At 47.4% G+C, this 16,451-nt stretch overlaps 2 protein-coding genes across 4 annotated transcripts in view; one reads left to right on the top strand and one right to left on the bottom strand.

The window, feature by feature from the left end:
• Positions 1–13,422, bottom strand: part of KLHL18 (kelch like family member 18) — a 51,536-nt gene extending 38,114 nt beyond the window's left edge. Inside the window, exon 1 of one of the 2 annotated variants that reach the window (XM_040246845.1) lies at positions 13,187–13,422. In XM_040246845.1, coding sequence (XP_040102779.1) covers positions 13,187–13,315 — 129 coding nt within the window. In that variant the 5' untranslated portion in view covers positions 13,316–13,422. The remainder of the gene's footprint in view (positions 1–13,186) is intronic. The other variant, XM_040246844.1, reaches the window with a different exon arrangement.
• The window catches only part of KIF9 (kinesin family member 9), a 41,245-nt gene continuing 37,367 nt past the window's right edge, over positions 12,574–16,451 (top strand). Inside the window, exons 1-2 of one of the 2 annotated variants that reach the window (XM_040246842.1) lie at positions 12,574–13,784; positions 14,780–15,042. In XM_040246842.1, the coding sequence (XP_040102776.1) occupies positions 15,006–15,042 (37 nt within the window). In that variant the 5' untranslated portion in view covers positions 12,574–13,784; positions 14,780–15,005. The remainder of the gene's footprint in view (positions 13,785–14,779; positions 15,043–16,451) is intronic. The other variant, XM_040246843.1, reaches the window with a different exon arrangement.

Raw genomic sequence — 16,451 nt, 5'->3', positions numbered from 1 at the left:
ACAATACATATCCACTAGAATGGCCAAAACCCAGAGCACTGCCAACACTGAATGCTGGCAAAGTCGTGGAGCAACAAAAATGCTTATTCATCACTGGTGGGAATGGAGAACGGGATGGCTACTTTGGAAGACAGTTTGGCACCTTCTGACAAAGCTAAACATATTCTTAGCATGTAATCTGGCAATCACGCTCCCTGGAATTTTCCCAAAGGAGTTAAGAAAAGAGCTATCAAGCCATGAAAAGACATAGATGACCCTTAAATACATATTCAAGTGAAAAGAAAAAAAATCTTTAGAAGGTATATACTATATGCATCCACCTACCTAACATTCTGGAAAAGGCGAGAACTATGGCGATAGTACAAGGCTCACTGGTTGCCAGGGGTTAGGGAGGGGCCAACAGGTGAGCACAGATGGGCCTCCGGGCCATGGAACGGCTCTGTGACACTATAATGGTGGACACGTGCCATTCATTCCTCAAAAACCTTGGAACATACACCACCAAAAGTGAATGCTAACGTAAAGTACAGGCTCTGGGTGATACTGATGTGTCGATATAGGCTTACTGATCGTAACAAATGTACCACCCGGGTGCAGGGTACTGACAGTGGGGAGGCTCTGTGTGTAGCGCGAACAGGGAGTGTATGGGAAATCTCTGTCTTCAGTTCAGTTATGCTGCGAACCTAAAACTGCTCTAAAAATAAAAAAGAAGACTTTTTTTTTTAAAGGGGGATGAAATTCTAATACACACTACAACATGGGTGAACCATGAAAACATTATACTAAGCGAAATAAACCAGGCACAAAAGGACAATATTATGTGATTCCACTTATATGAAGGGTGTAGAATCATGAAAACCACACGGACAAGAAAATACTGGGTTCTGCAGTAAGTTTGTTTGGGTTTTTCCATAAGATGTCAAGGAAAAACTCAAACGAACTTTTTGGCTGGCCCTATAAAACGAAGGAAACCAGGATCTGGGGGGAGGGGCATTGGGGACTTGTTACTTAATGTTTATAGAGTTCTGCTTCAACTGATGAAAGTTTCCAAAATACACAGTGGCACTGGCTATACAACATTGCAAATGCATCTAACGCCACTGAACTGTATGCTTAAAAATGGTTCAAATGGGGGAAACAGGTAAAATAAAATAAAGGGAGAGAAGTAACTCTCCCCATTTCACTACTTGTCACACATAAAGCTAGAGTAAGCACAGCAGTGTTGTATTGGAGCAGGGAGAGAGACACTCACCAATGAAAGAGAATGGAGAACCCAGAAAAAGCCCCATCCAGGGATAGCCAACTGATTTCTCACAAACGTACAAAAGCATCTGCGCACCATACATGGGAGAAAGACAGTCTTTTTAGCAAATAGGACTGGAGCAACTAGACACCTTAAGACTGTTGATTGGATGACGTCCATCTCATTTTGGAAGGTAATCTGCTCTACTCTAAGTTTACTTTTTAAACATTAATCACACCTTAAAAAAATACGCTCAGAGCAACATCTAGACTGGTGTTTGCTCAAACAACTGGGCATCACAGCCTAGTCAAGCTGACACACAAAATTAACCACTGTACCAAACAAGCTGGCAGGAATGTAAGATGGCACAGTTACTCTGCAAAACAATTTGGCGATTTCTTCTAGAACTAAAACTCAATTTACCACGTGGCATGGCAATTGTACTCTTGGGCACTTATCCCAGAGAAATGAAAACTGACATTCATACACAATCCTGTAAATGAATGTTCACAGCACCCTTTCTCGTAATACGTGAAAACTGGAAAAGAACCTAAGGTTCAGTGGGTGAATGGTTAAACAAAATGTGGTACATCCATCCACACCATGGAACACTCCTCAGATCTGTTAAAGAACAAACTATTGATACAAAAAATTATATGACCCTCAAATGCACTATGCGGAGTGAAAAAAGCCAATCTCAAAGGTCACATACTCTGTGATTCCATTTTATACACCACTCTTGAAATGAGAGGTGGGGAACAAATCAGCGGTTGCCAGCAATTAGGGATGGTGGGAGGGAGGGCGTGGATGTGATGATGAAGGGGCAGCACGAGGGACATCTTTGAGGTCACGGGGCAGCTCTGTGCTGAGGAAGCAGAGGTCACCGGTAACCCTGACAAGAGCAGATGGTGGTTCCCTGACATGATGAACTTACCTATCCTGAGGTTCCACCAAAGGAGCAATCTTTCTCATGTTTCCTTGGATTGTCTAGCAACTAACACTCCTTATATGTTGAATGAATGAAGCTTGTGAATAAATCAACTAGATTTAAAATTGAGTCTGATCATGTCAGTCCCTATTTTGTTGAGCTCCTTACTGCCTGAGTCAGATCCTAATTCTAAACTGGCCCCCATCTACCTAACCAGTTTTATGCCTCACCATGGCCTCTCTTCTGGGCTTCCCTGGTGGGAAGAATCTCTGCCTGCAATGCAGGAGACCAGGATTCAATCCCTGGGTGGGGAAGATTACCCTGGAGAAGGGAATGGCTACCAACTCCAGTATTCTCGTCTGGAGAATTCCATGGACAGAGGAGCCTGGCAGGCTACAGTCCATGGGGTCACAGAGTCAGACAAGACTGAGCAACTCACACTTTCGTGCCTTTCTTCTGAGCTGCTGCCAATTCCCTTACATGGCCCTATTCCCTTGCCTGGATCATTATTCCTTACTTTTCTGCCTGGTGATTTACTCCTCAACCTCTGAAGATCCAGCTCAAATGCTCCCTCCTCTGAGGGGCTTCCTTGACCCCCAGGCAGTAGGCTCCCCCATTCCCGCACACTTGATATGAGCCTCCAGCACAGGAGATAAGATATACCACACTATGTTGCCCCTAATGAATGTCTCCCCATCCAGGCTGAAGAATCTTCCCATGGAAAGGAAAGATTGAATCCTAGCACTGAACACAGTGCCTCATTCTTGAATCTGCAGAATGAATCCTAAAATGATTTCATCTAAAAGGTGAGAGCTCTCAGTCCTTCATCCGGGGTACAAGCCACACAACTTTTGATGAGTTTCACCTCATCTTTCTGGCTCAGGGCTGGGGGAGCCAGTGGAAGGAAGACACTGGCCCTTGACTAAAGAGAGGATAAGGAGCATTACTTTCTGACCTTATCTGAAAATTCATCAGCTGAAGCAAAAGCCTCAAGAAAAAGAGGATAAAGCTTGGGGCCAACCCGCAGAGGGCTTGCCTTCCACACTAACAGTGCATCTTGGACCCTAGAAGAAATGAACAAGCCTCGCTGTAGTTGTCCGGTTCAGGGCCATGTCCAACAAGGGGGTGGGGCTGTGTTCCTGGATAGCTTGCCTGCCAGCCCTGGACAGGGGCAGAAGGATGCTCATCCCACTACAAGTAGAAATGTTTAGTCCTCACCAACCCATGGGGCTGGGAATGAGACAAGTACAACAGAATGCACAGAACTGGTTCAGTCTGGGGTTTTGATGCTGTTTTAAAGCACATTCTGTGAATAGATAGCCAACAAGGACCTACTCTACAGCATATGGAACTCTGGTCAGTGTTGTGTGGTGGCCTGGATGGGATGGGCGTTTGGGGGAGAATGTATATGTACATGTATGTACAGGTATGTACATGTATATGTATGGCTGGGTCCCTTTGCCGTACACCTGAAAACTATAACACTGTTTGTTAACTGGCTAAACCCCAATGCAAAAAAAATGGCTTCCCTGATAGCTCCGTTGATAAAGAATTCGCCTGCAATCCAGGAGACCCCGGTTCAATTCCTGGTTCTGGAAGATCTGCTGGAGAAGGGATAAGGTACCCACTCCAGTATTCTTGGGCTTCCCTTCTGGCTCAGCTGGTAAAGAATCCGCCTGCAATGCAGGAGACCTGGGTTCGATCCCTGGGTTGGGAAGATGCCCTGGAGAAGGGAAAGGCTACCCACTCCAGTATTCTGGCCTGGAGAATTCCAGGGACTGTATGGTCCATGGGGTCACAAAGAATCAGAAATGATCAAGCAACTTTCACTTTCACCAATACAAAATAAAAATTAACAACAACAAAAAAAGCACAGTGTGAAACCCTCTGTGAGGAAGCTTGGGTCTCTCCGCTTTAGGGGGCCTCCCTGGGTAAGTGATTCAGGAAGGGGGTGAGGGAGGAAGTGGTTGACCAGCTAGCACTAAAAAAAGACCTGGGGCTATGGCCCCACGGATGAGCCAGTCAAGAGCTGGCTAAACATTCAGGCCTGTCCCCACCTCCTTCAAACCCACCCCCGCTTCACCCGCGTCCAGTAGAGAAGGATGGGAGGAAAAAGGGAGACGGGAAGGAGGAGCCCTCAGAAACCACTGAGCATCTAACCATACCAACCACATTCGATCTGCAAATGTTTCTCACCAGCTCAGATGCCTGACCGTGAGAATTCAAGGAGTTCAGTCAGCATTCCACCTACCTTCCCAATCGCACCTTCCGCCTGGCCCCCCCATGTCTTACTTGCTCAAGAAACATCCTGCATACACTCCTGCAAGCCTGGGCCCTTGAACCAGCTCTCCCCAGGCTCTTCCTACCATGTCTGTCTGTCAAAGTCCTATTCATCTTGCAAGGTACCAACGAGACACCATCCTCTCGACAAAACCATCACAAACCCTCTGAACTGGAAGTAACTGCCATCCCTCAGGCCTCTGGTGATACTGGTGCAGTTACAAAACTTACCACCCTCTGCCTTGTCTCAGTTAACTGATGGCTATCTATTTCCCCTACCAATCTTTAAAGGCCAAAGAAAGGGGCTGACTCCCACTCATGGCAGGTGCCTCACACACGCAGCAAAGCATCACGCACAGCTAAATGCATTGCGACAATACGCTGACTGAAGGAGTATCTCCAACCTAACGCCAGAGGCCCTGGAGGGGCACTCAGCAAACACTTTTGAGAGCTTGAAACATGCCAAGAACAGTGTTAGATAATAGATGCTTCCCATGCTTCCGAAGCTCAACATCTAGAGGGGGAGAAAGACTCTCTCACGTCTCTGTGTTAGTGTGCTAAGCAGGGATGGCGGGGGCAGGTACACAGGACGCAAAAATCACCAGTCTACTTCAGAAGCTCCAGGGTGGGGCCTGAGAGTCTGCACTGCTTACAGGCTCTGAGGCAAGGCTGAGGCTGATGCCATGATGCTATTCTGAGTAAGCAGGGGTTGAAGTAAAGTGGGAGAGATTAACTATACCTGGAAGGACGTGAGAAAACTGTCATATTTCACACATCTCCCCACCGTGATAGGGCAAAAGAAAGCAGATGGCACGGGTCTCTGCCCATACAGGTTAGCAGGGAGTCAGGTGTGCAAATTTAGGACCACAAGACAGTGCTGAACAGACATAAATGCAAAGTGTTTTAAGAGAACAGAGGAAGGAGTGTTTGGCCGCTTCCCTTTGAGAAGAGAAAACTGCAAAAGGAGTGGGAAGCGTGGGTGGGACTCTGCTGGCCGAGGGGAGCGGATACTCCAAGCCCTGGGAATATCAGAGCGGAGGCCCAGAAGACGGAGAACTGACGTCCTAAGACAGAGTCAGCAGCTGAGATCGTGGGCAGCTAGGAGAGAAGGGCAGAGAGGGGCCGGGTCTGAAGGAACTGGAGTATCGAGAACACAGGTGGAGATCCAGAAAAGTTGTCCAGGGCGGCCGTAGACACCCCCAGAACATCCTTAAGCTTCTCCCTCTTAAAGCTCACAGGAGGCAGCCACGGATTTCTGAGAGCAGCTTAGGATAATCAGAAGTTCAGTTAGATCAGCAGTCCTTCCATCCATCCTACGGAAAACCAGCCACCGCCTGCTGCTCTTGGGCTCCACCACCCCACGGCTCTCCCCACATCTCGCTGACTTAGAGAGATGTGACAGCCTACAGACATGCGGGACAAAAGATGGGCTTCACCAAACGTGGGCAGGAGCCCCTCTGAAACCCACCAAGAGCTGAGCAGCTCTGTTCTACTTTCCTGCTCCACCGACAAGTTTTTAACCTCTGATTTTCTTTGTGGTGTGGAAGAACAGACATTCCTTCAAGAACAAGCCAGAACTGGTCTCTCTTGCTCTGGCCATTAGCATTCTCCCTCCTGAGTGGGACAAGAAGAGGAAAGTGCAAACGATACTGTCTGCTTGCTTCATGAATTGTGGAAAATGCATCTTACCTTCGATACACCTGCAACCTTAGATACACCTCTAAGACCCACTCTGCCTTGCCTTCACTGTCCCCTCATTCATTCATTCACAGATAAATAAATGCGATCTGGCTTCATTCATTCACATGCTCATTCAACACGTATCTATGAGGCGTACTGTGCTGCGCAAGGAGCTATGCTGGGCTGGGGGCTGCCTCTCCGATCTTGCGTCCTTTTACTTTTCTCCTGGGCCACTCTATTCTTATTACACCAGCTGCCTGCTGTCCCCACAAACGCGAACTAAACTATGCTTTTGTTTCACTTGTACTGATTATTCGCTCTGCCTAGAATACTCTTCCCTCAGATATGCTCATGGACTCCTCCTTCACTTCTTTCAGGTCTTTTACTCAGATACTGACTCAGGTCCCTCCAAAAAACCCAGCACCCAGTCCCCTTACTATTCTTCTTGACTTTTCTCCATAGCACATGTCACCGCTGGACATTTTATACCTGTTCATTTGTTCACTGTGCCCCGCTGGGGAAGGTAAGCTCACACCCGTGGGGCTCTGCCTGCTCGGCTCCTGCCCCAGCACTTCAGACAGTGCTTGACTCAGGGAAGGTGCTGACATTATCTGCTGATACCCTGTTGAGTGAGAATGAAAGGGAGGCCACTCAGGACAGGAGAATGACGTGGTCACACCTGGAAACCAATCCCCCGGCTGCACCAGGATCATCCCATAAAGGGTCTGCAGCGATTCTCAGCACGCTGCCAGAGTTAAGGAAACCCCGGGTTAGGAAAAGGTGAAGAGGGACAGTGGGTTATTGAGCACTTGCTCTGCAGAAGCCTCACTCAATGCTGCACTCACAGCCCCTGTTCTCACAGAGTTATAATCCTGTAGATAACTATGTAATTATCATTATTGATAAATGTCAAAGAGAGAGGACGAGATAAAGCCAACCTGAGAGTTTCAGTCCTACATGACTAGACAGGTGGTGTGCCATCTTTAAACAAAGCAAACAGAAGAAGAGATGGTTTAGAAGAGGCCTCATTTTACATTCAATGAGCATAAAGGTCAACAGGACAAATGGAAATACAGATTCGGTGCTCAGGAGCGAAACAAGAGGTCGAAACCTAGATCTGAAAGGCATTTCTAATTTGTAGACTACGCCAAGAAAGATGCTGTTGGAAGACAGGTTAGCATAATGTGTTTCGCTGATCCTCTAGCTCTGTTAAGATGACATGACTTTTTCATTTTACAAATCGCCACAGAAATAAAAACCTTATAACATGTGTGCTTCACTTAAATGTACATCTCTTAGAAGTTGATTCCATTTACGTGACCATTGGAAGTGCAGTCATGGGGCTGAGCTAATAAAAAATGAGGTTCCTAACGGCTGAAGCGACTTATTGCAAACACTGAAGAGTAAGGAAGATTACTCCTTAGCATGAAATGTTTCTGACCAGTGGATCTAGGGAGAGAGACAAATTCTGTTTTTAGTGTCTTTCCAGTTACAAAGCACTGTAAGTAATCTCACTGGCCCACTAGCTAATAAGTCTTCAGCTTATCTCTTCTTTTTAAATTGTAGTAGTTCAGTTCAGTTCAGTTGCTCAGTCGTGTCCGACTCTTTGCAAACCCATGAATCGCAGCACGCTAGGCCTCCCTGTCCATCACCAACTCCCGGAGTTCACCCAAACTCAGGTCCATCGAGTTGGTGATGCCATCCAGCCATCTCATCCTCTGTCGTCCCCTTCTCCTCCTGCCCACAATCCCTCCCAGCATCACAGTCTTTTCCAATGAGTCAACTCTTCGCATGAGGTGGCCAAAGTATTGGAGTTTCAGCTTTAGCATCATTCCTTCCAAAGAAATCCCAGGGCTGATCTCCTTCAGAATGGACTGGTTGGATCTCCTTGCAGTCTAAGGGACTCTCAAGAGTCTTCTCCAACACCACAGTTCAAAAGCATCAATTCTTCGGCACTCAGCTTTCTTCATAGTCCAACTCTCACATCCATACATGACCGGAAAAACCACAGCCTTGACTAGACAGACCTTTGTTGGCAAAGTAATGTCTCTGCTTTTGAATATGCTGTCTAGGTTGGTCATAACTTTCCTTCCAAGGAGTAAGCGTCCTTTAATTTCATGACTGCAATAATATATACATAAAACTTACCGTTTTAACCATTTTTAGGTGTACAGTTCAGTGGCACACTGCTGCAGAACCATCACCACCACCTATCTTTAGAACCTCATCTTCCTAAACTGAAACTTGGTACCCACGAAACACTGACCCCGATTTCCTTCTTCCAGGCCCCAGGAAATTGTCATTCTACTTTCTCTTTTTATGAATTTGACTACTCTGGTTATGCCATTTAAGAAGACTCATACAATATCTGTCCTGTGACCAGCTTATTTTGAAACGTAGCATAATGTCTATAAGGTTCATCCATTTGCGCTTAGGGTCAGAATTCCCTTCCTTTTTAAGGTTGAGTAATATTCCAGTGGATACATGGAATATTATTGCACTGCATGTATGGAACAAAATGGATTGCATCTTGTTTGTCCATTCAACCACTGATGCAGCACGCCACTGGGCTGCTTTCATCTTTTGGACACTGTGAACAGTGATGCTATGAACCTGCTTGTACAAATATCTATTCTTGAGCTTATTTTCCAAAAAAAGCATTTCTGTGTTCTCATCAGATATGCAGCACACTGCCCAGACATATTGGGCTGCACCTGAGCTACTGATCTACCTGGCCTGCCACAAGCCTGAACTCTGGCCTTTACCTTCCCAGCCCTGCAGACAGCCAGTCAGGCCAATGTGAACACAGGAGCCATCGTGGTCTTCTCTGGCCTGCCCCTATACAAGCAGCTAAGCATCCTCAGCTACCATTAAGATAGAAAGGGACCATGGTGTCTTTGGTTAATACTTCGGAATAGTCAGCTTCAAGCTTCAACAGAGCTGCAAGGCTTTAAAGATGAGATACTAGGACTTCTCTGGGGGTCCGGAAGCTGAGGTGCTCCCAACGCAGGGGGCCCAGGTTTGCTTCCTGGTCAGGGAACTAGATCCCATGTGCTGCAGCTAAAAAGATCCCACAAAGAAGACAGAAGACCCATGTGCCACGACAGAGACCCAGCACAGCTCAATAAATAAATATTTAAATAATAATTAAAAAAAAGATGAGATGTACAACGTAACAGTAGCTTCTCCTATGTCAGTTATCGGTCACAGACCAGGCCAGTCCCTTGATCAACTGCCGTGAGCGGGAAAAAAAAAAAAAGTTTTTCTTTTCTGATTCACCTGTACTCTTTAACAAGAGCTGCTTCCAATCTCTGAAACCACAGAAGTAGGCGCTGGGGCTATAAAGCAAGTGTAACTGAATCCACAAGTCTTAAACTTTACAGAGGCTGTATCAGTATACAATAGGGGTCAGCCAATGGGTCTGGCCAACACCTGTTTTTATAAATAAAGTTTTACTGGACCACAGCCAGACCTGCTCGTTTATGTACTATGTACAGCTGTTCCCGTGCTACAACACCCAGAGTTGGATAACTGCAACTTAAACAGTGTGACCCACAAATCCTAAAATATTTACTATCTGGCTCTTTACAGAAAATGCTTGCCAGCTCCTGATTCACACATCTTGGTTCATTCTTTCTTCTCCCCAACTAGAAACAAGTAATGATGTGATCCTGCTGTTTGGGTAGAAAAGGCCTAAATGGACTGTGAGGAAGTTGGCTGGTTTCTATGCCAAGGAGACAACGGGAGTGCCAACAGTCAACAAACCTAAAGTAGGAAGGCAGATGCCATACTTGTAATTCACGAGGGGCTAAAAACACATCTTGGAGAAAGGACAAGGTCTCATTTTCCATCAATCAGCCCACAAGTTGAACCAGGTGTGGCCAAGGGGCAAACAATGGGATCTCATGTACAAAACAATAAAGGAACCACCTGCAGTAAGAAGCATCCCCAAAGACAGGCTTCTGACATTCACCCAGATGGCTGGCCAAGCGCCAGAAGCCACAGGATGAACCCAGTGAATGTTGCTCAGTTAGGAACTGATTTTCCAAGATACCTCAGTTGGGCTGCACACAGCAGGCCTACAAGGCCTGTATGTGCCCAGCTTTAAGACCAAAGAAAGAACCTGAAGTCAGCAACAGAGCCATCAATGGTTTAACGGATAGCGGGGATCTTATACGTCTGAAACAAGGTCCTGGAGTGACATCCCACTGTGTGCAGAAGGCAGGCAGGACATGGCAGTAGTCTTCACTCCCAAGTGGAAGGAGCTGACCAGCATTAGGGAACCTGATGTCAGGTGGGCTCATTAGTCACCAAGGAAACAAAGAGGGACCCCCTGCCCCCGGCTCCTTTGCTAAGAATAATCACGGGGTGAGGGGCGGGGAATAAGAAGGTGGAAAGGCCAGTCATGTGAGCAGGATATAGATGAAGCAGGTACTGGTTGGGCAGGAGATGTACAGAGAGCAAGACAACAGCCATCTTGAGTACCCTGACCATGTAACTCTCTTTCTCCACCTACAGTCAGGCAGCATCAAGCTCCTTCATTCATCTAAATCAGTGTCCAAATTTAACAACACCCCAGACATAACTCACAAAAGAGCAAAACTGACTTTTTGATGAATATGAATTCATAACACAGGTTCCCACTGTGATATGTGAACAGGTGCTCTAATGGAACACACTCTTCCCCTTAATTTTAACTGCTCATCAAAAAGAGGCAAGGCTGAAAAGGAAACAACGACCTGAAAAAAGTGAGTAGAGAGCCCCGTAATGAACAATATTCAGAAGCACAGTACTTCCCAATACAGGGTCATTTCCAAATCAAGAGTCAAGAAGTCTTAGATCCAAAAGACTAGCAGAAAAAGCCCGTGTCTGTCTCCTGTCCTGAAACAGAAGCGTGATACTGCAACCTGGCCATACACATCACTGTCCTTTGTGCTCACAGAGGACGCTGCTGACAGAGGACAGCTTGTTTCCTGCTCTGCTTTATATACCATTAGCAGGGCAGGTGAGTAATCTCACAGAGGATGTAAAAGCATCGCTTCCACCAACCAACAGCTGTGTTGGATCTCAGATAATACAGCTTTGTGCCTTGGGCAATCCCTTAATATCGCTAAGCCCCAGGGTTTTTTCATCTGTGAAATGGATGGCTTTGTTAGAAGACCTCGATGGCTCCTTTTAATATGATTATTCTAGCTCTCTAATTATACCTTAGTGCAACTCACTAACAACACATGACATAAAAATGGCGTGCACCAACAAGTCCTTACCTCACTTCCTGATATTCGCCTCCACCTACTCTTTCATCACGAAATCAGTACGACAACAAATTAGGCAAGATTCCAGACTCAAGTATGTGGCCCTTGAAGTCAGCGTCAGTGAAAATTGTGTACTTGGGTTTAGTGGGTTAGGGTGAGGGTTATACAGTGTGACTATCTTATTCCATCATGTCCTTTTTTCATCTGTGTCTTAGAAGCTTTCCCTGGCTTACTCTTACAGCCTAAATCTTAATCCAAAAATTCACCCCCATTATTGCTTTTCACCAGTCTCTACTCACCCCAAGCGTTACTGCCACAAGCAGATCATTCTCTTGCTTACAAATCTCTAGAACCCTCAACACCTGCTTCCATGTGATCACTGTGAACAAAAAAACCTCTCATTTATATTTATTTTCTCTGTTTCCTTTAGCCCAGCTCATTTTTCTCAAACCGCTCACTCCCCACAAAAGATGCTGTCCCCTTGCTGTCCGCTTCACTCCTCTCCTGGAAAACTAATCTCCTTCAAGAGGCCTTTTTAAAAATTATTATTAAAAATTTTTTTTAATTAATTTATTTTTAATTGAAGGATAATTGCTTTACAATACTGTGTTGGTTTCTGTCTCAGAAGGGGTTTAGAGTGACAAAAACCTTAGGCCAGGCATTATGCAAAGAACACTGCAAGTTTTCTCATTTAATCCTCATATGAATACTAAGAATTAGAAATCATCCCTATTTTTACATTTGGAAAGCTGAAGCTAAGAGTAACCTGCCCAAGGATTTTAATCCAAATCCTTCTTCTATCTCCAAAGCCACACCCCTAACCACTCTACTTCACTGTCTCAGGAGGTCTGACTCAGAAATGTGGAAGAGGAAGTTTCCTTAACCCTGCGGAAACCAAGAAGAGCACAAAGATCTCTGCATAGTTTTATTTTTTAAACAGGGTCCTTCGCAGATGCTAACATCCTTCTAGCCAAAGCCCAACAGGGAACAGGATTTCCAGCATCTCCACCTGGAGGGCTCCACCTGGCTCAGCAGCTCGGCCGCGGAGCAGGACAGCATGCCTCCCCAGCAGGAACGGATACAAAAGCACGGGAGGAAGGCTGGGTCTTGTACCCAGAATGCCAACAAGGAACAGGTGGTTAAGAGAGCCCTGTCCCCACGGGAGGCCACCAGTCCATTCTCCGGGACCTCTGCGGTGCTGGTAGCGTGCCTTCCAGTGTGGAGTCAGGGGAGTGGCCCGCCTCAAAAGATTTCCAGATCCGATTTTAAAAGCTCTTATTACGCGACAAGGCAGTAATCTAACAGTCCAGGGCGAGCAATGACTCCTCAGGAAGAGCCCACGCCTCTATCACACCGCAGCTAACTCGGAGGGGGCACGTCTGTGGTGACAAGAAAAGGTGCTTTTCCGTGGTGCCCATCAGAAGGTAGAAAGAGCCGCCGCCCCCTTCCTCCACAGAGCGGCTGCAAGTCCGTGGTTTTTTTTTTTTTTTTTTTTTTTTTCTCGTCTGTGTGACAGAAAAAGGAGGCGGGTACCCCAAGGTCCCCGAGGGCCTCAGCGGCGCACCTCTTAGCGATTCCTTCCAAGGTCTGAGACTGAGAGGCTGACCCTGTCCGTCTACCCCTCAGCCCCAAGCCCCCTCTGCCGCTCGGCACCTCTCTTTCCCCGCCGGTCGCTCTCACTCCCACCTCGTTTCCCCATCCCTCAGCGCGCTAGACCTCTCTTCCCCGATGCCCCCATCTCTCTTCCCTCCCCGTTCGGCCCCCAGGCCTTTCAGCCCCGCGCTGCCCGGCCCCTGGGACCTTGAGCGTCACGTCGCACAGCTTGCCCTGCCGCCGGATCTCCTCCATGACGCCGTAGCCGCGACTAGGCAATTCGGACACGGAGAAGTGCACCAGGTCCTCCAGCTCCTCCGCGCCGTCCTCCACCATCTTCCCCGGCCGCCGAGACTGCGCAGGCCTGGCTGTGCTGGCTCGGAACTAAACTGGGCGGGGCGAGGGCGCGGGCGGACGGCGGCCCGAGGCGCTGGGTCGGCGTCGAATGGGCCTGCGCGGCCGCCGTAGTCTCAAACTGCTCTGCGCCGGAAGCCGGGCCTCGCGGTTTCCCAGGTTTTGCGGCTCCGTTCCCCAGCTACCCCGACCCTGGCTTCGTGCCTGCAGCTCCCGCAGTCTTTCTGGATTAATCGGTCCCATCGCTCGTCCTCCTCTTTCGGCCCTGACCTTATTCGTATCGCAACAGAGGACCGCGGACTTCGTTTCCGCCACTACCTCGTACTTCCGGAATAGCCAGAAGCGGCCCGTTGCCACGGCGACCGTATACACAGGCTGCAGCAGCGCTGCCGGTATTCCGTAGCTGCTAATGCAGAGGTCCGGCTGGGAGAGGGCTCCTGCCTCCCGAGCGGTGAGCAGGGGTCACGCGCGCTCGGGATGGGGAGAAGGGAGGCTGGAAAGGGGGGTGTCCGCCCGCTGACGGACAGTTGCTGGAATCTGAAGACCGCTCCTCGCGGGAGTTCCCAGGCTTGGCTCACTGGTCTCCTCCACCGGGCGGAGGAAGGTGCGGTGTCGAGGGGATTCTTTCAGCCTTTTTGCCGCTTAGGGCCTTCGGATCTAATATTCCCTGGTTTTACGAAGGTTCTGCGTCGCGCCTGAGGTTCAGGGACCTCTGCTCTTCTGGACCCTTTTTTATTCCTCGGTTTTCTAACTCGGGAAGCCTGGCGTGCTGCAGTCTACGGGGTGGCAAAGAGTCGGACACGACTAAGCGACTGAACTGACTTACTATAGAGAGCTTCGGGATTACCAGTCCCGACCCTTTGCTTTGTAGATACAGAAACCGCTCCAGAGAGACACAGAAATGGTCCCAAGGCCCGTTGCCTCCTAGACTCCACGCACAGGTCCAGCCCGTTGGGTTAGAAAAAGGAGAAAGGCCAGTTCGGCTTGGGTCCGAGTTTGGGGACCTAAGATGCTGCTGCCTTTTTGGTGGCTGTGATTGTTCTCCTTGAGAGTCTGTTCTGGACAGGAGCACTGGAAGACAGGAACCCATCTGAACCTCTCCTTTTCTCCATTTTAGGGGTGCTGGGTGGCAATCTGTTCATTCTCACCCCCACAACAAGTGAGGAAACTGTGAGCCTCTAAGCAGAGAGGGCTCCTGGTGACTACTCAGAGGTTCACTTATTTACACCAGAGATATCTAAGGGTGGTGTCCATGAGGGAGAGGCATTCCCCACAAGATCCTAGAGAGAAGGACCCTACTAAAAGGGTGAGCGTGGTGAGGAGCTGAGATGGCTTTTTCCAAATGGTGCCTGGAAACCTAGTGTCCTCCTGGAAGGGCTGTGGGCTCAGGGGTTGGTGGTGGTGAGGGGAGGAAGTGACATCCTGTGCCCTTTGGGACTGTCTCAGTAGTGACTGAAGATGGACCCACACATGGAGATTCAGCCACGCTCTGACTTCCAGCCATGCTCTGACTTCCAGCCATGACCACCACCATCACCAGTCACCATTTCTTAAGCACCTGCTCTGTGCTTGGCACTGTTCTGGACTTAGCGGGGGATTCAAACGAGATAAAAGGCACCATCCAGCCCTTCAAGCAGCTTGTCATATAATTTGGGAGCTGCAACTGTCTCAAATGATGCGGTCTAAGAACAGTAACAAGCACTATTTCAGTAAGTGCAAGATGGCATTCTTGGGGTCCCTAAATGTCTGGCGTTTGAGGGGCACAAAGGAGGCATGCAGTTAATACAGAAGGTTTGTCTGAGGAGAATATGGCTCCTGGCATGCCTGGAGCAATGGCGCGAGCATGGGGAGAATTGGGAAGCACAGATAGAATGGCTGCATGTGCATGCTGGCAAATTCCTGGGCAGAAAGGGGGCAGGCTCTGAAGGGAGGGTGATGCTTGGAGCTGGCCTGTGCTGCTCCTGGGCTGTCCGTGGGTAGGGGCTGCCAGGAGGGAGTTTTAGGCACCTGCCCCAGAACATGCTCCTTTTCAGAGGGCACCCTGGACAGCATCTTAACTTCCCTGAGCAGGAGGATGGGCCCTCAGACTGGTATGGGGAACTTTAGAGAGTGACACTGCTTGCCTAAGTAAGCACACCTCCCTCCACTCTCCACTTTCCCATAGCCTAGATCAAAGTGAACCTGGAGATGAGATAATCTCTTCAGTTTTCTCATTTCGGCAGTCCTGTTAGAGCTACTTGGGACTTTTTGTTTCTAGAGCTCAATCTTACAAACAAAATTTTTAGACCTGAAATGGGACAAGGCACAATCCTTACTCACCTGAATACCTTTCACATTCATTTTCTAAAAATGGAAAGATTTTTAGCTTTCCTTAGAATTTGTTGACATTTTCTCTCAGTACTTCATCTTTTGTCATCAGTGTATAAGAGGCATCTAAAGATCTGATTACATTTTAAGTTCCCCCTTAAAGCAGTAAAAATCAGTGTGATTATTACTTCTATTTAATAACTTTCTTCGCTTCTCCACTCTTGATCAATGTTAGAACCAGAATTTACTAGGTGATAGTATTAAATATATTTACACAGACATTCTGAGGAGAGCCTAGTGTGATTTGACCAATGAGACTAGTATCCAATAAAATGTGAGATTTCTTAGTTATCATTTGGAGGGTGTGGTACAATTCGTTTTTTTTTTTTTTAATGTTTGTGAAATACTTTAGTCATACAAGATATTAGAGATCTAATTGACAACAGCCCCTTTTCTAGCATCTCTGCTAATTGGTGTTTTGCTTGACTATCTAAGATGTTTATAGTCCTTATTTTGAGAGTCTTTTCCACTATAGGAAAATTCTACGTAATAATGTTATTTACCTAAATTCCCCTCCCTGTCACTTACAGCTTTAAGCCTTCATCCTATTTGATGAAACTACATTTGGTGTTTAACATTTTATTACACATGGTAATCATTCATGATAGTATAAGTGAAGGAATACAAACATATGTGTGTCTACCCGAAAATGATGAGAATGCACATAATTAGGTTTTAAGAGAGGCAGAGGAGGTAGGGGACTGATTTTTCTCTCAGTGGAGTGGTGGAGAATAAAGAATATTTGATTGCA

This window comes from Oryx dammah, unplaced genomic scaffold, assembly GCF_014754425.2.
Source record: "Oryx dammah isolate SB20612 unplaced genomic scaffold, SCBI_Odam_1.1 HiC_scaffold_9, whole genome shotgun sequence".
NCBI lineage: Eukaryota > Metazoa > Chordata > Mammalia > Artiodactyla > Bovidae > Oryx > Oryx dammah.
This window is presented reverse-complemented; position numbering and strand designations above follow the sequence as displayed.